The 26,267-nt window shown below is 42.9% G+C and overlaps 2 protein-coding genes across 2 annotated transcripts; one reads left to right on the top strand and one right to left on the bottom strand.

Annotated features, from left to right (window-relative positions):
- Positions 1-454: 454 nt before the first annotated feature.
- ZC2HC1C (zinc finger C2HC-type containing 1C) lies at positions 455-9,617 on the bottom strand (the record flags this gene model as incomplete). The annotated part of the gene is made up of 3 exons (XM_079699190.1): positions 455-966; positions 7,554-8,884; positions 9,515-9,617. 3 exons carry the CDS (start codon positions 9,615-9,617, stop codon positions 703-705), a joined length of 1,698 nt encoding a protein of 565 aa, XP_079555316.1. The 3' UTR covers positions 455-702.
- A 579-nt stretch (positions 9,618-10,196) lies between these two features.
- Positions 10,197-22,874, top strand: ACYP1 (acylphosphatase 1; the record flags this gene model as incomplete). The annotated part of the gene is made up of 3 exons (XM_079699006.1): positions 10,197-10,296; positions 15,093-15,190; positions 22,659-22,874. The coding sequence occupies exons 2-3, from the start codon at positions 15,107-15,109 to the stop codon at positions 22,872-22,874; spliced, it is 300 nt and encodes a 99-aa protein (XP_079555132.1). The 5' UTR covers positions 10,197-10,296; positions 15,093-15,106.
- Between the last annotated feature and the right edge of the window lie 3,393 nt (positions 22,875-26,267).

Below are 26,267 nucleotides of genomic sequence, written 5' to 3'. Positions count from 1 at the left end.
CTTTTTTTTTTTTTTCCCTGACATATGAAATCCATTAGGAAGGAACAGCTACAGAGACATAGTGTGCTTTCCCCCATCCCTACCCTGTAAAGTATTGTACATAAAGCTGAGGTTCCCTTTCTTACACAGTACAACATGGGGAGGGTTTAGGACATACCGGCGCCTGAACCTTCCATACTTGTATTGACTTTTGGCCAGGACCATGTATCGGGGAGGTCATTTGCCTTACGGCAAAACTGTATTTTTTATAAGATACCATGATCCTCTGATACCCACGAGCCAACTTCTTGCAAGAACAAGAGGCGTTAACAGAAGCCATAGACATACGTGTAGAGGCAGTGGCAAGAAGGCAGAGCAAATGCAGGCACTTCACTAGCACAAACCACAATCAGGCTTGCAAGAGAGAGCTTTAATGTGGCCTACTCGCTACTCTTACGTGTCCTCACCCGTCAGTTCTTAGGGCAATAACATGAGGCACAGCAGCCGGAGGCGGTGATTTAGTGGGAAGCTGAGGCTTCCTGTTGCCTCCTGCTGCTTAGCAGTGGGTCTCTCTCTCTTCACCGACTGCAGCTCTGCAGGCAGACCTGGGAGATGTAAAAGTTTTAGTTCTTTCTGCTCTGCATCAAATTATTCTACTCCCATTTACTGCTGAAGAGAAGCAGAGCCTTCTGGACTATCGAGGAAGTTTCCACTGTTGTCTGCTCAATGGCAGTGCCTCCTTGGAGGTGGAGGGCGGTTCTTGACGGTCTTACACTTAGCAATGTGCCACTCTGCCACCTTGGGAGCAAAGTGGCGGCTACAGTGAGGACACTGAATGTAGTCTGGATTTTCTGCAGGCAGGATGGGAGGCAGGTCGGAGGGGTTTCCACCTTTGGCAATTACCTGCTGGACCTCTCGAGCCTGACGGAGGGTACGGATGAAAGATTCGTGCTTCTGTTTCCAGTTGCTCTTCCGAGGAGGTTCAGCCTGTAAGTTGAAGGAAGACTGATCATTTAACTTGGTGTCTATCTCATCCCCTTCCGGAGTCTCCGTTAGAATGACAGTAAGGAAATTAAGGTCAAAGAGAACAGGAAAGAAGCAACAATGATAACTGACTTGCCAGAGTGGAGGCACTTAAACCAGGGGTCCCCAGCGCCCCCGGGGCTGCGGACTGGTTCTGGTCCACCGCCTGTTAGGAACCGGGCCGCACAGGAGGAGGTGAGCGGCAGGCGAGTGAGCGAGCGAAGCTGCATCTGCTGTTCCCCCATCGCTCGCATCACCGCCTGAATCAGCCCCCTCCCACCCCATCCATGGAAGAACTGCCTTCCACAAAACCGGCCCCTGGTGCCAAAAAGTCTGGGGACCGCTGACTTAAACTAAGGGCCTGCAAAGGCGGATAGTACTGAGAGGCAAGCCGTATTGCCCAGCAGAACCCCTGGGAGGCTCAGTGCTTGGAAATACAGGTAGTGGGAAGGGGGAGGTACAGGGCGGAGAACAGCTTGGCTCCCAGGGCTCCTCTCCACCTTGCACATCCAAGTGTCCAACACTTCCAGCACCCTCTCTGGAGAAATTGAACCAGACAGGTTTCAGACTCAGGACATCCAGACACAGTGGAGAACAGGGTTAATCTAGGGGCTGAAAATGGAGATTAAGGGCAAGTGTACGCAAGGTATTGTGGAATTAACTGTCAGCTTCCTTCTCCCACTCAGCTCCCAGAGTACCAGACACAGGCACCCTCATAGGAGGCAGGAGTTCTCTGGATGCACCAAGCAGTTGAGAGAAAAGCTGAGATGCTGATTCTGAGGGACCCCAATTAAAAGGCTCACTGTTTGACAGCCCTAATATGAAAGCCCTCAGTCAACAAGCCCCACTTAAGCTTAAATATGAACGGACAGTCAGTAAAGCTCTAACAAGGAAGAGACCAAACAAGTACAGGAACACACATGCATACATGCTCAGGAAGTAGCAACAAGGCAGGTAGCAGAAGAAATTTTTTTACAAAAAATAATATCAACAAAGGAGTGTTAGAAGAGATTTTATCTTATGAAACAAGAATATATATACTATGAAAAAGGAATGAGAGAACCAGAAAGAACTATTATAAATTAATACTGCAATAGCTAAAAATAAAAATAGAACTGTTGTAAAATAATGTCAGAAAAGTTACACAGAATGGGAAAAAGGATCAAGATGGAAAGTAGAAAAGATCAGAAAATTAGGAAGTCAATCTAGAAAGTCCAACACTGACTAATAGGGGTTCCAAAATCAGAAAGCATAAGGAGGAAATTATTAAAGAAGACAATAAACAGTCCTAGAAATAAATATCACTACCCTTGAGATTGAAATGGCCTACCCACTATCCAACACAATCATTGTAGAATTTCAGAATAAAGAGAATATCCTATAAGCTTTAAGAAAAAGAAAAAAAATCTATAGGTTTCGTATAATCAAAATGGTATCAGATTTCTCAACAGTAACATTGGATGCTAAAAGCTAGTGGGAAAATGCCATAAAAGTTCTAACAGAAAATAATTTTCCAGCTAGAATTCTCTACCTGGCCGATTCATCAATCAGAAATAAAGCTATTGGGCTTCCCTGGTGGCGCAGTGGTTGAGAGTCCGCCTGCCGATGCAGGGGACACGGGTTCGTACCCCAGTCCGGGAAGATCCCACATGCCGCGGAGCGGCTGGGCCCGTGAGCCATGGCCGCTGAGCCTGCGCATCTGGAGCCTGTGCTCCGCAACGGGAGAGGCCACAACAGTGAGAGGCCCGCGGACCGCCAAAATAAATAAATAAATAAAGCTATTATATAGATATTTTAATTCATCCCAAGACAAAAAATATGCCTCCCATGCACCTTTTTAATAAAGCTTCAGCAAAGCAAGGAGCAAAGCAAGAAAAAGGAAGACACAGGATGCTGGAAACAGGAGAGAAGCAGAGAGAAGTTCCAAACAACAGGTCTGCACCAGGCCTGGAGAAGAACCAGTCTGGACTGGAGCAGGAAGAAAAAGAATGGTGGGATGGAGGTTCCAGAATAAAAAAAAAGTCAAACTGATAGAAAAACATGAACAGGTGTCTGATACTGGGCAGATCATTCAGGGGAAAAAAAATAGAGTTAGGTATGTAGGAAACCAAGCAAATTAAAACATGGGTCAATTATTAACTCTGGGTGCATGTGGGCAGAGGCAGAATCTGTTCACTCAGCAGTGAACAAAATTTATGTGGGTTATTATCACATACACAGCTGACTACTGGTTTAACCCAGAACTGTGATCTCACTACAATGGAATGATAAGGGAAGGAGAAAAGTGGGAGGAGAGGGGATATGAACCCAGAGTGTCCATAAGAGGAGGTCAACAGATAATGTGCAAAATTGATAAATCAAGCAAGTAAGTATATTATTTAGAAATATGGAAATGCATACCAGAAGAGTCATCTATCAGAACTGCCTGTGGGAGCTAGACGAGGGGCCAGAGAGGGATGAGGCAAAATACTGTTGATCTGCATTATAGGTCACTTAGTTCTACATGATTTTTTAAATGTATTCAAATACTACTCAGATGAAAATAAAATTAATTTTAAAAAGAAGAAAAAAGAAAGCAAGCAAGTAGCTGCTTGGTGATGAATATAGGAAGAGATGTTATCAAAGGAAAAGGAAGGATCCATCAGGAAAATCTTACTGAAACAGACAAGGCAAGAGAATCAGAGTGTTAGAGATGGTATCTAGGAACCTTTAGAATTGAATTAGGGGAAAGTTCCTCAACTATATGATACTTATACTTTAATTCCTCATTGTATTGAAGTTTATTCAATTAACACTTATTAATCACAAAGCACAAAGATATAGTCTCTATGCTCAAATACATAAGGTCTAGTAGAGAGACAAGAGTACGAGTCTGCTGGAAGTTATGTGAATATTAAAGGATAAAAGAAAAATCACCTGTTCTTGCAAGTACACTGAAGGAATAACAGAGAGACACAAAGCACTCAGCTTACAAAGGCACAAAGCTTTGGAATAAAACTTGGGACAGTCCAAGGAGAGGAGTCCATCTCAATCCAGATCCTTTCTGCCTTGATGTCCTCAATGCAACATATTTCCTCAAACTAGTTTCCACAAAGCTAGGGCATCTGATCTCAGAAACCCATTTTTTTGCTTTATTGCTACCGTATTTGGGACTTTAAGAAACACAAGATTCTTTTAGGTTCTGGCCAGAAATAAACCGCTATAATGGGACAGAGAATACCCAAGTGGATTATTGGGTTGACCAGAAAGAAAACAGGAAAGAACAGGAACTGATGATCATATCGTTATCTGCAAGGGCAAAATGTTGACTTCTCGTTGGAAACCGGATTTCAGGGAGATGGTCGCTAAACATGGAAAAGACTTTCCTGTAGCGATCTCCCATATCGTACTGAAAGAAATAACTAACTACAAAAGACTTCTCTTAACAGCCACCACATAAACGTGAGTTTTTAAAGGCACCGCAAATACACAAATAAACTGTAAAGTGCTAACGGACAAGAGGTGTTAGCGTGGCAGTGGGAGGGTTGGAAGGAAATGAAAATAGAATAACACTCTCATAGTTTACGAGACTCAGAGCTGGACGGGGCTTTGAGATCATGTGGTCTAGGCTTTTGCACATTTTGATCATTTGCATACCACCTTCACTTCATCCCCTTACTATTTTTCTTTAAATTCATGATTCCTAGAAATCAAGTGCTTACTATGTTTTACTTTTCTAATACACATTACAACTACCGAAATAAAAAATGCATGTCAGCATGCCACACTTTGAGAAACACTCATTTACAACCCCAGTGTTATAACCTTGACAAGGTGGTAGAAGCTTCACCAGACAATCTTCTCCAGATCTGACTGTCCAAATGTGCCTATGAAGTTCCCCCAAATGTATGGAAGTGTCTCAAAGTCACTTTTTACAACATTTTTCTGCAGCTAGGAATGTTCACCAAAGACGAAGTCCTCTAATCCAGCAACCCCACTTCTGAGCATATATCTGGAGAAAACCATAATTCAAAAAGATACATGCACCCCAATGTTCATAGCAGCACTATTTACAGTAGCCAAGACATGGAAGCAACCTAAATGTACATCAGCAGAGGAGTGGATAAAGAAGATATGGTACATATACACAATGGAATATTACTCAGCTATAAAAAAGAATGAAATAATGCCATTTGCAGCAACATGGATGGACCTGGAGATTGTCATACTGAGTGAAGTAAGTTAGACAGAGAAAGACAAATATCATATGATATCACTTATATGTGGAAGCTGAATTGGGCAATTGGGATTGACATGTATACACTGATGTGTATAAAACTGATGCAGTATAAACAAACAAACAAACAAACAAAAAACAATTAATACTAAACTTTCTTTGGGTTATTTGTATGGAAATATGTTAGTATAAATGTTTCAGACATTACATGAAATTTCTAAAAATCTTATATATTCTGGTATAATGTTATAAGTCATAATTCTAGTTATTACTTTAAAATGTATATCTCAGAAATAACTAAATTTCCTTGTCAACTGCATTATTATGAACTTCCATCAAATCTTTAACCATGGTCATTTTTAAGTCTTTGGTCATTTACAGAGAGTTCTGGGTGTACTCTGATGCTTTTGCAAAAATGTTCCTATAAAAGGGTTTCATCTTCAAGGAATTCATGGAAAAGACTCTGACAAGTACAGGTTTCTGGTAACTGACTATACTGCTGAACTGAATGAATAAGCATTTTCAGAACTCTAATGGAAAGCTGATGAATTCATAAAAGTGCTAACAAAAGATCAAGATGAAAAATAAATTAATTACATGGGACTGAGTGAACTGATGAGGATGATTATAATTATAAATTTTGTGACTTTCTGTTTGAATTTAAAAAAAATCCCACAAGGACTCAGAGGCAAAAAATATACAAATAAATTTTCACTGCAAAGTAAAGGAGCTGTTACAGTGGAGGATTACTGGACTGAATGTCAATATTATGACATAGAAAAAAATATATATATATATATGTGTGTGTCATCTTGGGCATGTTACTTAACTTCTTGCCTCATATCTAAAATGGGATAGATGTAGTATTGTTGGGAAATTATGTGAGATAGTATATGTAATCTAGAGCACTTAGAATGGTATATGGTTCAACCAAAAAAAAAAAAAAAGGTACAAATGAGCTTGTTTCCAGAACAGAAATAGAGTCACAGACGTAGGGAACCGACTTGTGGTTGCCAGGAGGGAGTGCTGGGGGGAATAAATCGGGAGATGGGGATTGAGATATATACACCACTGTATGTAAAATAGATAACTGGACTTCCCTGGTGGCGCAGTGGTTAAGAATCCTCCTGCCAAAAAAAAAAAAAAAAAAAAAAAGAATCCTCCTGCCAATGCAGGGTACATGGGTTCGGGCCCTGCTCCAGGAAGGTCCCACATGCCACGAAGCAGCTAAGCCCATGCACCACAACTACTGAGCCTGTGCTCTAGAGCCCACGAGCCACAACTATTGAGCCCACGTGCCACAACTACTGAAGCCCACGCGCCACAACTACTGAAGCCCACATGCCTAGAGCCCGTGCTCCACAACAAGAGAAGCCACTGCAATAAGAAGCCTGCGCACTGCAAGAAGAGTAGCCCCCGTTCGCCGCAACTAGAGGAAGCCCGTGCGCAGCAACGAAGACCCAATGCAGCCAAAAATAAGTTTTAAAAAATAAAAATAAAAAAATAAAATACATAACTAACAAGGACCTACTGTATAGCACAGGGAACTCTACTCAATATTCTGTGATGACCTATATGGGAAAAGAAACTAAAAAATAGTGGATATATATTTATATACGTATAACTGATTCACTTTGCTATACACCTGAAACTAACACAACATTGTAAATCAACTATACCCCAATAAAAAATATTTTAAAAAATTTAAAAAGTCCTCTAACTTTAAGGTGTTTATGCTCTAAATGGGGAGAAAAAGAATTCCAAACAATTGTGTTTCATGTATTTACTAAGAAGGTATATCAAAATTAGCCAATCTTGAAAAAATAGATACAGTTATAGGAGTGGTAGCAAGTCCTAATCTTGGGAGGTGGCAGAATATATTGCAGAGAGCGAAGAATTCTCTCAGGGTAGTGAAATGCTTCATAATATTTTTCTTTATATTTTTCATTCTCTTAAATTTTCTAAAGTAAGTGTTTATTACTTTCATAATCAAAAGGACATATTTTTTAAGTCTAGATTTTTGGAGTCATTCTGACCCAGATTTATATGCTGACTGTCATTTAAGACTGTTTGTGATCTCAAGCAAGTTAACCTCTCTGACACTTGATTTTTGAACTGATAAAAGATAATGAAATCTTCACAGGGTTGTGGTGAGGATCATATGAAAAGCTCCCATCACTGTGACTGGCACACAGTAGTAATCAATAAATCAAACGTTAATTCTCACTTTCTCCCCATATGACACATGAAATTTTTTTTTAAAGAAAATGGATGAGTATATAACAGGCTCTTAAAATGATCCCCACTCAAGGCAAATCCATAAGGCCCTTGTTACCTTGACTGAGGCTGGTCCCTTCCAGTTCAAGTACTGCTCTAGTTCTGTGCCCTTGGCCCGGGCCCTGGAGGAATCAAACACTTTCCTCTTGGAACTCTGCATCCTGCGGCAGACGTTGGAGTGTCTGTCCAGCCTGAGCAAGAGAAACTTTCGGCCACAGTGGCTGCACTCGCCCAGTTCTGGCTCTTCAGTGGAACAGCTGGAGCCCGAGGAGTGTGGTGCCCTAGACGAGCTAGAATTGCTGGTGGACCTCCGCAAAGCACTGAGTGGCGCTTCTGCAGCTTGAGAAAACGTCTCCTTCAATCGCGCTGAGACTCGGTCTCGGATGTTGTTACTGCTTGCCGCCAGTCTTTCCCTTTTGAGCTTCTGAATTCCATAATCAGAGAACTGGAATGGACTAGAACTTTCTTGAGACTGTCCCCAAGTTTCATCCTCTCCTGTGTCTCTACTGAAGACCTCCTCAGACATGAATTCTGGGGAGAAGATAGGTTTGTATGTGGTATTGCCATTGCCTTTAGCTCTCCTCCCGGGGAGTACCATTCTCTGTAGCTCTCTTTTTTCATTTTCCTCAGCCTGTTCTTTTTCCTTCTGGATCCTTCTGAGTTCCTCCTCTGTCTTCTTCAGCTTTTCCCTCAGAAGAGTCTCTTTTCTGCGGATTTCCGCCTCTAAACTCTCCCCTGCAGCTTCTAGCCTTTGGATCTGCAACCACTCCATCCTGTTGGGGTTTGCCATGACCCTGTCCTCCTGACTGGCAGCAACTGTACCAACCACAGATGAATTCACCCAGTTCCTTGAACCAAAGCTACTGTATGAAAACTTTCTTGGCTCAGGGGGTCTTGGAGAGGCATTCTGGTCCCCATCAGTGCCAGCCTCACCTGTACTATGGGGCTTCCGATGAAACACAGGTTTCAGTGGGTATGCCCGGTCCACCCCAACTCGCTTCTTTGTAAAGGGGATGAATTCCTGGTTATTTGCTTTGGGATACCGGGACTGAGGGCCTGGTGAGTAAAACAAACACTTTGCTTGGCCCTGGGGATTGCTTCTTGAATCTTGCTGGCTGCTTCCTGCATAGCGGGGATAGGAGTAGCTCCGGTCTTTCGCGCAGGTGTTCCATTTGGGGTGAGTGTAGAGATTATTCAGCGTCAGCTCTTGGTTGCTCAAAAGCTTCTGCTGGAAATTGTTCCTCGGGTGCCCCACAGAGGACCGCTGAGAAGAGTCACCTTTTTCAGAGGGGTCTTGCTTAGCTGAGTGGAGCTCTGGAGCTTCCATTTTATTATGTGGGAGCATAATGCCCACAGGCAAAGGCAGTGCCAACTGGAGACCAGCCGTTCAGGGCATGGACTGAAAGCCTAGGGGAGATTTAAACCAGACATATGTGAGGAGTTTGTCTGAGGTTCACCTCGGCTGCTAAAGTAAACTGTTTCTACATTTGTCCTACCCACATTTTCCCTTAGACTTCTTAGGGACAGTGGTGCTGGGTCTGCCAGAGCTTTCATTCAATAAGCATTTGGTGAACACTTATTATGTCTTGCGGGTGCTTATTAGGTCCTGAGGATAGAAAAAGGAATGTGATACAGGTGTTCCTGTCACCTGGCTTTCCTTTGTATCAGTACCAGCCTCTGCCATACACAGCATACTCTGTAGCAGGTGGAAAGAGCTATTGGATTGAAAGTCAGTTTTTAGGCCTGTGACACAGGACAAGCAGCTTCCCCTCGCTGGCTCCAGTTTCTTCACCTGTAAACTGAGGGGTTCTCTCAGAGTTACAGGACTCGAACTTAGAAACCTTAGGACTCCGAGTCTAGCCCCATCATTTTATAGGTGAGAAAACTGCGGCCCATTGCTAAGTGACTGGCACAAAGAGCTCTCGGGGCTTCCCTCCTGCTGGAACAATGCTTGACCCCAAAGAGCACAGCTGCTGCCGCTCAGGGCCTGCAGCAGGTGCCTGGCTGGCAAACCCTCACCCAAGGAGTCCCCGCGGCACAGACGGCAGGTCTGTAATCTGAGAGGAGGGGACCACCTGATCTGGCCGCCGCGGGTTTTAGATCCGGAACGCCTAAGTCGCATTCTGTCCTGGAGGGCTCAGCCGGGGAGCCTCTACTGGAGACCCCGTTTTGGGGACAAGCCCTCGCTCTTCAGTCTGTCGGGCCCTTGGGAGGTCAAGGTGCTGACCCCATGTCTTCCCGCCCTTCTGCGTACCTGAGGCTCTCGTGGACAGCTCCTGCTCAGGGGAAACCCCAGAACTTTGTTTTCCCGACCACGAACCCTCCCTCCACCGACGGCCGCGCAGGCGCTCTCAGCTGGCCTCTGTTTTTCCCGTTGCCTGGAGACGGGAGAGCATGGGCGCCCAGCCCCTCCTCGCCGCGAATTCCGCGGTGGGTGGGCGGGTGAGGCGTGCGCAAGCGCAGTCCGCACACCACCGGGCGCCGCCCCGGGCGCGGGCGCGGTCGGCCAGAGTGTCGCCTGACCCGGTGTCCCGCCAACTCTGCAGCTCCGTCCAGCTCTGCCCTTAGGGGACGGGGGAATGGGGTGGGAGAGGCTTTTCTGGGGCTCCATCAAAGAGCTTGGATTTTTCTCAGAGCGATGGTCTCAGATCCTGGGGTATGCCCTTCTCTGGCAAAAGACGGAGCGCCTAGATGTGCCCTCAAGTCATTCTGCCGCAGGATTCCGGTGTCTGCCCCCTTAGCGGGAGTGGGCCTGCTGATAGCCTTTCTTAGCACGTTCGGCTGCCTTGTACGGGCCCCAGGTACGGCTGTATACTATCTCTCCATGCTTTTCCTCGCAAATAGTTTGGAGCTTGCGTCAAATTTTAGCAACTCGGCTAGGTTTTGCTACGCAGAAGGGGGGAAGTTTTTGTAGCCAATGTAATTATTTTGATATAATGTTTTACTCTCACGTGGTAACTCTGGCCCTCTCTTAGGGCCCAAGAATGACTCAGACAAGTGTAATGATAATAAAGTTAACTACCAGATCGAAAATGCTCAGTATAACCTGGTTTCAACACTAAAGATACTCCATAACTTGCTAACATCAGAAGAGAGTTTATTTGTCTTCATACTTCAGTTCATTTGTGTAAGCTGTTTGGAACAGGCAGCTTACTTTTTTCCCTGTAACTACTTAAAAGATTCATGCACATGGAAAATAATATAGACAGCAGTGGTCGGTGTTAATACTTCAACATGTCATAATACAGCTTTTACATGTTATAAAGAAATGCCTTGGTGGTGCTCCAAGGCAGTCCTTTTATGCCTTGTTTTCTTTCCTAGTTGACTCTCCACTGCCTTCTCTATGTATGCATTTTCAGACATTTCCCACTCTTGTCAAGGTCCCAATTATCTCAGCATGGGGCTTGCCTGTCATCAATTCCAGAAGCTCCCCTCCAGCCTGGCAGAATTTCCCAAGGTGCCTCCCTCCATCTTGACTTCTTTCCCTCTTGTTTATGAGGAAGAAGAATCTTTGTCTTTCCTTGAGTTCCCTTGACTTAGTCCCTTTCAGTACCCTTTCAGAATTGACTTACTTTACCCCTGCATCTTGTTAACTTCAAGTTATATCTATCCACACACTCTTCTGTGGTTTTAAAATATGCTTAACTTTGCCCTGCACAAAAAGCCTCATTTCCCTTGACCACACCTTTCACCTTAGGGTCCCATTCCTTTCTCCTCTTCTTTTTTATTTTTTATTTTTTTGCGGTACGCGGGCCTCTCACTGTTTGTGGCCTCTCCCGTTGCGGAGCACAGGCTCCGGACGCGCAGGCTCAGCGGCCATGGCTCACGGGCCCAGCCGCTCCGCGGCATGTGGGATCTTCCCGGACCGGGGCACGAACCCGTGTCCCCTGCATCGGCAGGCGGACTCTCAACCACTGCGCCACCAGGGAAGCCCTCTTCTCCACTTCTTAATAGAAAACTTTACATTTCCTGCCCCCACTTCCTCAACTCCCCCTCATTGTCCAGTCCATTGTGGTCTGGTTCCCCTCTGTCCGCTTTATTTAACTGCTAGGCTACCAGTGACCTTCCAATGACCCTAAAGACAAAAGCTGCTATTTCTTCAGCCTACTCATTTGACATTGATTTTTCTCTCCGTTGGAACTCTCTTCTCACTTGCTTCTGTGTGCCTTCTTGGTTTCTTCTTTCATGTCCTTGCATTTATGTCTTTTCCTCACCTGCCCCCCAAATGTAGGTGTTCTCCAAGGCCCTCGTATTTCTCATATAAATGTAGTTTCAGACATTCTCTTCCTTAATGATTTCAGCCAAATGCTGAAATTTCAGGTCTCACCTATGTTTAAATGATATCTAGCTTAGTTCTCTCTCCTTAATTACGGACTCAAATTTCCAAATTCCCATGTAGCACTTGCACATGAATGTTCCTCAGGAACCACAAACTGAATATGACAGAAAACGAAGTTGTGATCACCTCCGCATCCCCCAATCTGCCTCTCCAGTGTTCCCTCTCATGCTGAAAGCATCAGTCATCTTCTGTTCCTCCCACTTTGTCACCCCTCTCTCTAACTGGTCAGCAGGCTCTGTTGAAGTTACTCTGTGATGTCTCTTGTATATGTCCCCTCCTTTACATTTCTACAACCCTAGGTGAGTTTCTCCCTCACTTCTCACTGGGATGGCACCTCTCTCCTAACTGCTATTCATCTGTTCCCCAAACCTAACCTTCTGGCTGCTGCCAGAATAATTATCCTGAATACTTCTGACCCCATAATTCTCCTACCCAGTGGCTTCCTCTTTACCTGTAGGATAAAGTTGAAATGTGTAACTTAGCATGGTAGTTCAGCTTGCCAGATTAGGTCCAGCCTACCTTTCCAGTCTTGCCTCCCCAGAGGCTAGCCCAGGGCATCTGAACCTTGCCTGTGCTTTAGGACTACCTGGAAAGCAATTTCTGGGAGTGAGGCCTGGGTATCAGTATTTTACAAAGCTTTCCCCAAGGTCCTAATGTGCAGCCAGGGTTGAGAAACCCTGGTCCAGCCACACCTGGCTACTTGCACTTTCTTACCTCAGTGGCCTTACTCCAAGCTCCACGTACTGGGAGGTGGCGGAGCATAGCATTCATGGGAGTAGGTTCTGTACTCAGACTGCTTGGAACTAAATCCCAGCTCCATCACTTACTGCTTTTGGTTGTGTAACCTTGGGTAATATGCTGGTTTCTCCAAGAATGCTTTCCCAGTCTTCCCAGCCAGAATGAATCTCTTTGCTCCTTTGTGTTCTCATAATATTTTCTGTCCTTGTTATAGCACAGGGCTGGCTCATGATGAGCTCTCAGTGGATGCTTGTGGAATTGAATTAGTATGTTGTGCATTATATTGTCATCATTTGCATGCGTATTTGTCCCTTACACTAAATAAAAAACTCTTTGAGGGCAAAGATTATATACCATTCATCTTTGTATATCCTGCAGTGTATATACGTAGTAGATACTCAATAGGTTAATTCTACAGAGAAACTAGTTTTTAAAAAATAAATTTTAAATAACATCAGCCAGTTACTCTGTTCAGCATTATTTTCAAATATTACCAAGCGTAACAATTCAGTTCAGCTTCCCACCCCACTCCCACCCCAACGCCAGCACTGAGGTTATATGATTCTCCAGGATCTGGATCCTCACTTTGTAGTGGGGAACTGATGGAATAATGGATCTCCATGGCTTCCATTGCAAATCCATCTCACCTTGCCAAGTCTGCCAACCTGGCATATTCACAAATGGAACCTTATGTTATGAAGGGATGTAAGGTACACAAGCACTCCAAAGAGCAACAATAAACACCACAGTTTTCCTTCATACACAATCTTAAGGGTATCTGTATTCAAATGCCTTCAAGGTGACCCTACTTTTTTTTAAATTAATTTTTATTGGAGTATAGTTGCTTTACAGTTTTGTGTTAATTTCTACTGTACAGCAAAATGAATCAACTATACATATACATATGTCCCCTCTTTTTTGGATTTCCTTCCCACTTAGGTCACCACAGTGCATTAAGTAGAGTTCCCTGTGCTATACAGTATGTTCTCATTAGTTATCTATAAGGTGGCCCTATTTTTTGTTGTTGTTGTTGTTGCAGTACGCGGGCCTCTCACTGCTGTGGCCTCTCCCGTTGCGGAGCACAGGCTCCGGAAGCGCAGGCTCAGCGGCCACGGCTCACGGGCCCAGCCGCTCCGCGGCATGTGGGATCTTCCCGGACCGGGGCACGAACCCGTGTCCTCTGCATCGACAGGCGGACTCTCAACCACTGCGCCACTAGGGAAGCCCAAGGTGACCCTGTTTTTAACAATCATCACCCACAACTCCCCTTGACAATTCCCTTCTCCCAAAAGAAATTCATGCAACTTGGTCACTTGGCTTAGATTGACTGATTCAGTTGTGATTATGGGTTATTTTGCTTGTGCTTGTGATTGATGGATTGATTGCTTTAGATAAGCATTGTTTGTAGTTTTCTTAGTAAGGTAGACTCTGGTGGGCCGCTTCCAGAATCACAGAGGGAGAAATAACCTCCACTGGGACCTCCTATACACTCATCTCCACTGCTACCCATTCCAGACTTAGGCATGACTCAGAATTGGAGGAGAACTGAGAAAAAGGGCAGAAAAGTTGTATGTCTTCTATTTAATTTGTTTGTTTGTTTATGATGTTTAGTGTTTATCATCTGTCTCCAGAATTTAATCTCCTCCGGTCCAGGGATCCTTTTTGTTCATTAACGTATGTCAACCACCTATAAATGTGCCTGGCACACAGAGGCTCTCAGTAAATATTTACAGAATGATTGGATTTATCTCAAGTGTTTCTTCGTCTTTGTCTTGATCCCCGCGAGAAAATGAAAAAAGGCGTGCGCTTAGTGACCGAGGTGGGGTGAGGGCTCGTCTGCAGAATCGTAGCCGAGACCCTGGACAGATCCCGCCCACTCGCCAATCGGAGGCTCTGGAGCTACTAGACCCTGGCGTCCCGAAATCCCACCCTCTGGGCGGGCTCTGGGCTGAGAGCGCCGTACGTGATTGGCCGGCGGAGATGATGGGCATGAGAGACAGCGAAGGAGGAGCCGCGTTCTAAGCTACTGGGCGCGGCGGATACGCAACCGGGGGAACCGTTGGCCTGGTGGTCTCCCGGGTAGTCCACCGGAGAGGAGGACGAGGAGAGTGAGCCTGGGGCAGGGCCCCGGGGCGTGCTCATCAGTTCGATTAGCCCTAAAATATTAATAGGAGGGCATTCTGGTGGGAGCGCGGAAGCCAGGTTCGCGTGAGAAGAGGGAGGGATGGAGAGGGTGCGGGACCGGGGATGGGTTAGGGAGGTAACTGAATAAGCAGGTAATTGCCCCAAAAGAGGCCTCTGTGGGCTCCCTTGCCCGGGTGTCTTCCTGTTAACGTCACACACCCGCGCTTACACGTGACCGCTTACTTACTCCGAAGTACTGGCACCTTAAGGTCAGGGAGAGGTCACAGTGGTTAACGATGGAGAGGTGTGTGTGTGAGACCCTTTCTGCCTCAGGATTGGGGGCCCGGGAATAGGATAATGAGTCCTTTACTTTTCTGCTTTCATGGTCTCTGACAGGTCTGAGCGTGAGTATGGCAGAAGGGGACACCCTGATGTCAGTGGATTATGAAGTTTTTGGGAAAGTGCAAGGTGTGTTTTTCCGCAAGTACACTCAGGTATGTGGCTTACAGGATTTGGGGACATACCTAGGTTATGAGGATGGGAACAAGAGACATGTTCCTGAAAAATATGCATTGGAGAAGCTTTCTGTTTGGTAGCTGGATGGCAAAGAGGTGGTTTGTAAAACAATGGGTATGAAAATGCTTTGCAGTGGGTAAAACACAATGCAAATGGAAAATTTGTCTACTGTTATTATCGGTCTTTTCTAACAGTGGTACTTGAGTACCTAGACACATATGGATGAGCTTCTCTTTTCCAAAGGGGAATAAAGGGCTTCCCCAGTTCTCCCTGTTGTGGCATCATCAAACCAAGTCACAATTCTTGTAGGAAAGTTAACATTGATCAAAGAGATGGAATTTAAGTGAACTTGTGACATTTAATTGCTTCCTCTGCAGCTGCTGCATTTTCTTCAGACCTCTTTCCTTTTTCAACCTCTCCCATTCCCCTATGTAATTCCTTCCCGCTCATTTTAGATTTTTTTTTTTAACATTTTAACCTTCCTTAACGTTTTTCTTTTTTAAAAAAATTAATTGATTCATTTATTTGTGGCTGTGTTGGGTTTTCGTTTCTGTGCGAGGGCTTTCTCTAGTTGTGGCAAGCGGAGGCCACTCTTCATCGCGGTGCCCGGGCCTCTCACTATCGCGGCCTCTCTTATTGCGGAGCACAAGCTCCAGACGCGCAGGCTCAGTAGCTGCGGCACACGGGCCTAGTTGCTCCGCGGCATGTGGGATCTTCCCAGACCAGGGTTCAAACCCGCGTCCCCTGCATTGGCAGGTGGATTCTCAACCACTGCGCCACCAGGGAGGCCCTCATTTTAGCTTTTAAAGAACAATTACCTTTTCCAGGTGATGCTTTTCTAATGAAAATACTTTATCCATTCCAGGGTAAGTAATGGTAACATTGAACATGGAGCCTGGTATTCCTATTTGATATTAGGGAGTAGTTGAGGGGATGAACAAACTATTGACAGCCTCTGTCTTAATATCACTAATCCTCCCTCAGTGGGCACACATAGATGCAATCTCAGTTTGCCTTCTATCTTCTATAGAGGGGTATCAGGCTATTGCCTTCCCAATGTATCTCCAACCCCAAAGATACTGAGTTAAGACTGCAGAACTTGCCAAGTGTCACATTCCTGGGACTGTGGTACTTAAAATTCAAACCTGAATCTTTGAAATATGAATGTTAAATATCACTACCTCTTTTTCCAATTACTTGCAAATCATTTCCTCCTGTTTCATTCTCATATATGAAGTGCCTATTGGAAAAAAAGAACTACTGAAAGTCATAGCAAGAGCTATGTTCCAATTAGCCTTGCTACCAATTATGTATGGTAAGTTCCTGTGATTTAGTAAATGGAGGTGGCAGCCTCAAAGATTAATTAAAGTTGTTGAGCAAAAAGGACCAGATGGCAGTATACTCCATCTTTCTCTACTGCGCCTCCCACCCCTCAATTTAAAGAGAGAATAAAAGAATGCAGAAAAACAAATATTGATTTGGAAAACTGCAAGGAAGATGTCATCCTTTTTTCCCCTTAATTAGACCTGTAGTTTATTCTTGACTACTTATAATCATTTTATTATATATGTTCATTTTCACAATTATTTTGTTTTGCTACAGTCTTTTTATGTGTTGATATCATCTAGCCTCTTAATTAAATTCCATCACTCCTAGAATGAGAATACTTGAAGGGATTTTTTTTTAAAGTTGGAATATAATTCACATTCCATAAAATTCACCCTTTGGGGACTTCCCTGGTGGTCCAGTGGTTAAGAATCCACCTTCCAATGCAGGAGACATGGGTTCGATCCCTGGTCGGGGAACTAAGATCCCGGGGCAACTAAGCCCACTCGCCGCAACTACTGAGCCTGTGCACCACAACTACAGAGCCCACGTGCTCTGGAGCCCGCACACCACAACTAGAGAGAAGCCCGCACACCACAACTAGAGCCCCTGCGCTGCAACGAAGATCCCGCTTAAGGCAACTAAGACCCAACGTAGCCATAAATAAATTAATTAATTCATTCATTCATTAAATATTTTTAAAAATTCACCCTTTTAAAGTGTATAATACAGGTCTTCCCTGGTGGTGCAGTGGTTAAGAATCCGCCTGCCAGTGCAGGGGACACAGGTTCGAGCCCTGGTCCGGGAAGATCCCACATGCCGCAGAGCAACTAAGCTCGTGCGCTGCAACTACTGAGGCTGTGCTCTAGAGCCTGCGAGCCACGACTACCGAAGCCCGCATGCCTAGAGCCCGTGCTCCACAACAGGAGAAGCCACTGCAATGAGAAGCCTGCACACCACAATGAAGAGTAGCCCCTGCTCGCTGCAACTAGAGAAAGCCCAAATGCAGCACCAAAGACCCAATGCAGCCAAAAAAATAAATAAATAAATTTTTTAAGGGTATAATACAGTGGTTTTTTAGCATTCATAAAGATGTACACTAATTCCAGAACATTTTATCACCCCAGAAAGAAACCCCACACCCATTAGCACTCGCTCTTCATCCCCCCAGCCCCTGGCAACCACTAAGCTCATTTCTATCTCTATGGATTTGCCTATTCTGGACATTTAATGTAAATGGAATCATAAAATATGTGGCCTTTTGTGTTTGGCTTCTTTCACTTGACATGTTTTCAAGATTTATCCATGTTGTAGCTTATATCAGTACTTCATTTCTTTTTACGGCTGGGTAATATTCCATTGTATGGGGAATTCCCTGGCGGTCCAGTGGTTAGGACTCAGCGCTTTCACTGCCAGGGCCTGGGTTCAATCCCTGGTTGGGGAACTAAGATCCCACAAGCCTTGCAGTGTGGCCAAATAAATAAATAATTGTTTAAAAAAATACTCCACTGTATGGATATAATACATTGTATATATCCAATCATCAATTCATGGACATTTAGGTTGTTTCTACTTTTTATCTGTTATAAATAATGATGCTGTGAACATTTATGTACCTGTTTTTATGTAAACATTGTTTTCAATTCCCTTGGGTATATATACCTAGGAGTAGATTGCTGGGTCACATAACTCCATGTATAACTTTTTGAGGAACTGCCAAAGCAGTTTTCCAAAGCAGCTGCACCATTTTACAGTCCCACTATCAATGCATGAAAATTCCAATTTCTCCAAATTGTCAACAATTGTTATTGTCTGTCTTCTTTATTATAGCCATCCTGGTGAGTGTGAAGTGGTATCTCATTGTGGTTTTTTGTTGTTTTGTTTTGTTTTGAGGTATCAATAAATTTAAAAGGATTTAAGTCATATAAAGCATGTTCTCCTATGACCATAATGAAACTAAACTGCCATCAATAACAGAAAACTGGAAAATTCCCAAATATTTGGAAACTATAGAACACATTTTTTTTAACTGTGGTAAAATATACATAATGTAAAATTTGCCATTTTAACCATTTTGAGTGTACAGTTCAGTGACCTTAAGTACATTCATATTGTTGTGGTACCATCACCATCATCCATCCACAGAACTCTTTTCATCTTGCAAAGCTGAAACTCTGTACTCATTAAACAATAACTCCTGATTCCCCTTCCCTGTACCTGGCAGTTACAGTTCTACTTTCTGTCTCTATGAATTTGACTACTCTAGGTAACTCATATAAGTAGAATCATATAGTATTTGGTTTTTTTCCTGACTTGCATATTTCACTAGCATAACATCCTTAAGAGTCATCCATGTTGTAGCATCTGTTCAAATTTCCTTCCTTTTTAAGTCTCTGTAATATTCTGGTGTATGTGTATACCCTCATTGTGGTTTCGTTTGCCTTCTAATGATTAATGGTGTTGAACATCTTTTCATGTGCTTATTGGCACATGAAAGAAGATATTTCTTCTTTGGAGAAATGTCTCCAAATCCTTTGCCCATTTTTTAAAATATAAATTTATTTATTTTTGGCTGCTTCTGGTCTTAGTTGCTGCACACGGGCTTTCTCTAGTTGTGGTGAGCAGGGGCTACTCTTTGTTGTGGTGCGCGGGCTTCTCATTGCGGTGGCTTTTCTTGTTGCGGAGCACGGGCTCTAGGCGCGCGGGCTTCAGTAGTTGTGGCTCGTGGGCTCAGTAGTTATGGCTCGTGGGCTCTAGAGCACAGGCTCAGTAGTTGTGGCACGTGAACTTCAGTAGTTGTGGCGCACAGGCTCCGCAGCATGTGGGATCTTCCCAGACCAGGGCTCGAACCCCTGTCCCCTGCATTGGCAGGCAGATTCTTAACCACTGCACCACTAGGGAAGCCCTTTAATACATCTTTATTGGAGTATAATTGCTTCACAATCCCATGTTAGTTTCATTTGCACAACAAAGCGAATCAGCCACACCCATACACACTTCCCCACATCCCCTCCCTCTTGAGCCTCCCTCCCATCCTCCCTATCCCAACCCTCTAGGTCATCGCAAAGCGCTGAGCTGATCTCCCTGTGCTATGCTGCTGCTTCCCACCAGCCAACTATTTAACATTCCGTAGTGTATGTACGTCGATGCTACTCGCACTTCACCCCAGCTTTGCCCTCCCACCCCATGTCATCAAGTCCATTCTCTATGTCTACCTCTTTATTCCTGCCCTGCAACTAGGTTCATCAGTACAATTTTTTTTTTTTTAGATTCCATCTATATGCGTTAGCATACAGTATTTGTTTCTCTCATTCTGACTTACTTCACTCTGTATGACAGACTCTAGGTCCATCCACCTCACTACAAATAACTCAATTTCATTTCTTTTATGGCTGAGTAATATTCTGTTGTATTTATGTGCCACATCTATGGAAAACAGTATGGAGGTTCCTTAAAAAACTAAAAATAGAACTACCATAGGACCCAGCAATCCCACTACTGGGCATATACCCTGAGAAAACCATAATTCAAAAAGAGACGTGCACCACAGTGTTCACTGCAGCACTATTTACAATAGCCAGGACATGGAACCAACCTAAATGTCCATTGACATATCATGGGCAGTTTTTGATTACTAATTCAATCTCTTGTTATAGGTCTATTCAGATTTTCTATTTCTTCTTAATTCAGTTTCTGTAGTTTTTGAGTCTTTCTAGGTATCTGCTCTTTTAATCTAAGGTATCTAATTTGTTAGAATACAGTTGTTCATATTATTCCCTTATTATCCTTTTTTTTTTTTGTAAGGTTGGTGGTAATGTCCCCTCTTTCATTTCTGATTTTAGTACTTTGAGCCTTCTCTCTTTTTTTTATTGATCAGGCTAGCTTAAGGTTTGACAACTTTGTTGGTCTTTTTAAAGAATCAACTTTTGGTTTCATTTATTTTTTCTTTCTTCCTGCTTTCCTTTCTTCCTTCCTTTCTTTTTTTCTTTCTTTTTTCTATGTCTATTAACTCCTGCTCTAATCCTTATTATTTCCTTTTTGTGCTTGTTTTGGATTCAGTTTGCTCTTCTCTTTCTAATTTCCTAAGGTGGAAGTCTAGGTTATTGGTTTGAGGGTACTTTCTTTTTAGATTGAGACTAGAGTTGGTGATTATATTTGTTAAAATGTTTCCAGATGACCATCCAAGCAGAAATATTATTATGAGGGAGAATTAGCTTTTTGGAATTTTCTTAGGAGAAAACACTGCTCACTTGTTTAGATATATATTCAAAACTGAACATGACTCAGCAATATTATGTTATCATTTAAAAATAAAAACAGGGACTTCCCTGATGGCACAGTGGATAAGACTCCGTGCTCCCAATACAAGGGGCCTGGGTTCGATCCCTGGTCAGGAAACTAGATCCCACATTAATGCTACAACTAAGAGTTCGCATGCCACAACTAAGGAGCTGGTGAGCTGCAACTAAGGAGCCCACCTGCCGCAACTAAGACCTGGTGCAACCAAATAAATAAATATACATATGTGTGTGTGTGTGTATATATATATATAATAAGAACAGAATCGAGTGCACAAATAAAACCCATAGGAAATCCCCATTCTCAACACCAGTCAAAGTTGGAGTGTTTTGTTCATTCTCAGAGTTCAGATAAATCATATTGCAATTTAAAATTTAAATAACTTAGTTTTGAGCAGTACTGTTATAACCTCCTGCTCAAAACTCAACACAATCATTCCTATAGCTAATTACCATATAAGGTAACTAAGAACTAGGGATAGCCCATTCCCCTAGGTTAAAAGAAGTAGAAGAGTGCAGTTGTTACACAAAGTCAGCTGGATGTGGAGTCTTATTCAAATCCATTCTCTGCATTCTTTTTTAATGTGCCACAATCTACAACACTCAATCATGCTGTAGGTATCTCTTATTTTTCTTCATTCCTTAATTTCCTCTGTATCCTTTAAACTGTTATTTATTTGACCAAAATCTCTTTTGTTCATTATGCAAACAAGTCTTTGCCTTGAACGTTAACTGATTTGATGAATACTTCAGTTCCTCATCAAACATAGTTTTGCTATGCATAACATTTTCTTTGGCCAACTCCAGCAATTTCCCATATTTACTAGGTCACTAGTCTGGCATTTGGACATGCAATCAAGTTAACTCCCGTTTTCTTTTGTAATCTAACCCCTTCTATTTAGATAGAATGTAACAATCAATAACTTTTATAATATCCTTAATTGGAAATTTTACAAAAATAAAATTGCCTCTAAAACATTGCTACCTTTCCCCAATTTTCAGTCATTCCACAGTTAATGATTTAAAGGAAAGAGCATTGGAAAGTCTAAGAAAAGAGCAACTACAGTGATTAGATGATTTTCATAAGCTTATGCAACATTAAAGACATTGTGATTATTTAGACAGAAGAAAGTCAAGTGAAAACAATAGTTAATGTAGTCTCATGAAACTTTGGTGTTTAGAGGCTGATCACCAGCTGCTTTTTCCTTCTCTAGGAGGATGAGAGAAAGTGGGCTTTGGATGCAACATAAAGACCTTGGGTTAGACAGTTTCTTTACAGTGAGAACAGTGGATTGCGTTGCCCAGGAAATTGTAAAATACTCTCTAATGATCTTTAAAGAGATATTGGACACTTAATCATCTGGATTTGTTTAGGTGTGGTTTTGGTTAAAGAAAAAAAGAAGGATCAAATAGCTTCATGCTTTTTCTGTTTAATAAACCCAGTAGATTCTTGATTAGGAGACAGAAAATGAACAAGATATACTCCAGTATCCTAACAACAGTCATCCTTAGGGAATCATTTTGAAAGCATCTGATTTGGTCTTAAATCTTTACTACTTAACCAAATTGATGACATAGTGAAAAATTCTGGTGCCTGGTTTTATAGGGTGGAAGAAGGAAATGGAGTCAAGTGGTCAACACTGCATGTTAAGATCAGCAATGAGATTCTCCTTGCTGTAGTTCTGTTTTGACTGTTCTGGACAATATCTAATTAGTTTCAGTGGCTTGATTCTAGGCCAAGATTCTGGCAAGAGATTGTAGTCTAATTTTGTTTTGTTCGGTCTCACTGGATTTCTCTCTCTTGTCTTTTTCTTTCCCTTAGGCTGAGGGTAAAAAGCTCGGATTAGTAGGCTGGGTCCAGAACACTGACCAGGGCACAGTGCAAGGACAATTGCAAGGTCCCACCTCCAAAGTACGTCATATGCAGGAATGGCTTGAGACAAGAGGAAGTCCCAAATCGCACATTGACAGAGCAAGCTTCAACAATGAGAAAGTCATCTTAAAGTTGGATTACTCAGATTTCCAAATTGTGAAATAATGGTCTGAATTTAAATTTTCCAAGATACTCAGTGGTTTTGTTTTTTTATTTTTAATAGGGATAGAATTATTCTGTGTTCAATATTAGAATTTGTAAGTAAGTTATTTTAGTATCAGATATTTGATAGTTACTGTATATTATGTATATGATGGAAAGATTACAACTGTACACAATTCTAATCAATAAAAACACAGAACCTTCCGTGTAGGATACTTATTTTCTTTTTGGTAAACTTCATTTTGGGCAAAATAAGAGGTATTTACTTAATAAACATCTTTGGGAAGAGAATTTTGAGGTAATTTAAAGAAATCTGAAAGAAAAAGAGTTACTTTTAATCATTTCTTTTTAATAGCTTCCATGAACTTTTCTTCAGGAAATTGCACCTAATAAGAACAAATACCACAAGTTCAATTTGTTAGCTGTTCAAATGGTATTTTGGACTAATTGTTTTTCATTTTCTGGAGTTTCTGCTGTCATTCCTGTCCTCTGCATAAGGAATTCACATAAATTGATGTTATGGGCTATATTATCCCCCCACCCCCAAATTCATATGTTGAGTCCTAACTCTGGATACCTCAGTATGGGACTACACTTGGAGACAGGGCTTTTATAGAGGTAATTAAGGTTAAATGAGGTCATTAGGGTGGGCCCTAATCCAATATGCCCCAGCGTTCTTATAAGAAGAGGAAATTTGGACACAGCCCTGTGTGCACAGAGGAAAGAACATGTGAAGACCGAGGGAGAAGACAGCAATTTTACCAGCCAAGGAAAGAGGCCCCAGAAGAAATCATCATTTCAATACTTTGATCTCAGATTTCTAGCCTCCAGAACTGTGACAAAATAAATTTCTGTTGTTTAAGCCACCCAGTTTAGTACTTTGATATGGCAGCCTTAGCAAACTAATACAAGCAATAAGCATTTTGCTTCATCAGACTTAAGATATCTCCTGATTTGGTTTAGTCAGCCATTAAAAAAAGTATATATCAGGGCTTCCCTGGTGGCGCAGTGGTTGAGAGTCCACCTGCCGATGCAGGGGACACGGGTTCGTGCCCTGGTCCGGGAGGATCCCACGTGCCGCGGGGTGGCTGGGCCCGTGAGCCATGGCTGCTGAGCCTGTACGTCCGGAGTCTGTGCTCCGCAACGGGAGAGGCCACAGCAGGGAGAGGCCAGCGTACAGCAAAAAAAAAAAAAAAGTATATATCAAATGCTTATTGGGTTTGACAAATTTGTCATAAATTCCAATTTTTTTTAAATACAAGGTTTCAATGAAAACAGGACAAAGCAAAAACTGAAGGTTGGTTAACGAGTCCCAAAACACCTATTCTCACAATGCCCTTAGAGTTCCACTCTCATTCCATTAGAAAAGAAAGCTGCGGTGGTATTGGGAAGATACCAAAAAAGTCAATGAAGGGAGTCTTGTTGTCCTCATCTGTAAATTAAGAATAGAGCTATATAGTTTCTCGGTCTTTTCCAGCTCTGAAATAATACTATAGATCTCTAAGATGGAAGCCTTTGGATTTATTAATTAATTGAGTACCTAACATAAGCCAGGCACTGTTCTTGCCATGGGGTTACAGCAGCAAACAAGAATAGACAAAATCCATACCTTCATATAGCTTACATTCTAGTGAGAGAAGATAGACGAAAAGCAAATAAAATATATATTGAATTAAATGGTAGTACGTGCAAAGGAGAGATGAGAGAAGGGGAAAGAAGAAAAAAACAAAATTGCTAGAAACAGCTTTTCACGCCATGCTAAAACGGGATAAGGATTGAGAATTCGGGGTACTAGTGAGAAGAGACCTTGGGACACATGAGTACCGAAGCCGGGAACACCTGGTGCGCATGCGCACTGGGGTGTCAGGGACGAGAGGATGTTCTCGGCGGGGCAGCTGAGAAGCGCATGCTCGCGGGCTCGCGCGTGCATGAGCCTCGCGTGCACGAGCCTTGCGAGGCAACGTGCGCGCGTCCGGCGTCCGAGGCGGTTGGTGTCAGGGAGTTGTTGAGGCGCGATACGAGGTGACTTGGGGAAAAGCACGCGACGAAAGGATGATTCCGGGAGCTCTTCTACCACAAGAAGGGCCCTGGCGACCGCTGCGGGCCAACTTTACGGGCCCGCTGCGCAGGGGCTCCGGGAGGCCCCCTGGCCTGTCTTCAGCGGGGCGCCCGAACCTGGGCAGGCTGGGGTTTCTGGTTGCCAGCTGGGGGAGGGGATGGGGGTGGAGCTTGGGTCTGGCGGGGTAGGCGGCCTCCGCCCTGCTCCCCGAAGCTTTCTTATTAGCTCAGAACCCGGATGGAGTCGTCCCATTTGTCCCAGGAGCCCTGAAAGGACTGGGATATAATCAGGAAATCGTTGAGTTGGGAAGCAGTCGGAATACTTATTAAACGTTTACCTCTCATTTTTTGCCGGCTGCAAAGTTCATGACGTTAGAAATCGTCAGATCTGCAGTTATCACTGTGATTTTACCGGGTTTGAAAAACTAGCCCTACCACTTGCGAGAGGTCCCCCCCCCCATGCTGCTCTCAGCTGTGAAGGGAGGGGACCTTTAATTGCACTATAATCTTATTTTTTTTTTACCTGTCAGAAAACTTAAAATCAAGTTTAAACAGCCCCTTGCCATCATGATTATTGCCAAGGTAGTTTGAAGCCATCTGTAAAGACCAAAATACAAAATAATAGTAAGGGCCTTCTGAAAACTTATCAAAGTTATACATGAACAAGATTTAAAAATCAAATACAGAACGGCTTATAATGACAAGGAATTTTCCTGCCCTATCCTTCCCTGTTCTTAGTCTGTTTCCCCTGAGATAACTACATTTAGCCAATAATAATAATTATTATTATTAATTTTAATCTCTTCTTGACAATTTTATTTTATTTCCTCTTGTTCCTTCACCCTAGTTATTACAGTGTCTTAACACTTCATTATAAGTTTTTTCTAAAAGCCATGGTTATTGTGTAATGTATAAATATTATGAAACTAGCTTGGACTTTTTCTTCATGAATAATTTCTAGCTAATGTTTCTTAGTGGAATTTAGGCATCTGTTTTTGGTGAAGTGATTAGCATTTTGAACATGTCTTTGCAGGTCAACTTCAAGTGTGATTATGATTTCACTTTAGGGCATATGGGATTTAGAGAGGAGCAGTGAAATTATGAATGCTGTTTTGGATGTTAAAATCACTGCACCAAACAAGAGCTGTGTGATCTGCCTAGAGATCAGAGCTATAATTTGTTTTGTTTTGTTTTACAATGTGGTTTACTAAGAGATTTCATTTACCTCAAATATTTCTTTATAAAGCTTGAGAGAAATGGTTGATGCCGTGTAACTCCGAAGCTTTAAATGTGTGTGTGTGTGTGTTTTGTTTTGTTTTTCCTCCCATAGGCAATTAT

The sequence above is a fragment of the Hyperoodon ampullatus genome (genome assembly GCF_949752795.1).
Source record: "Hyperoodon ampullatus genome assembly, chromosome: 3".
In the NCBI taxonomy this organism is placed as follows: Eukaryota; Metazoa; Chordata; class Mammalia; order Artiodactyla; family Ziphiidae; genus Hyperoodon; species Hyperoodon ampullatus.
Note: the sequence above shows the minus strand (reverse complement) of the source record. Positions and strands in the feature narration are given on the sequence as shown.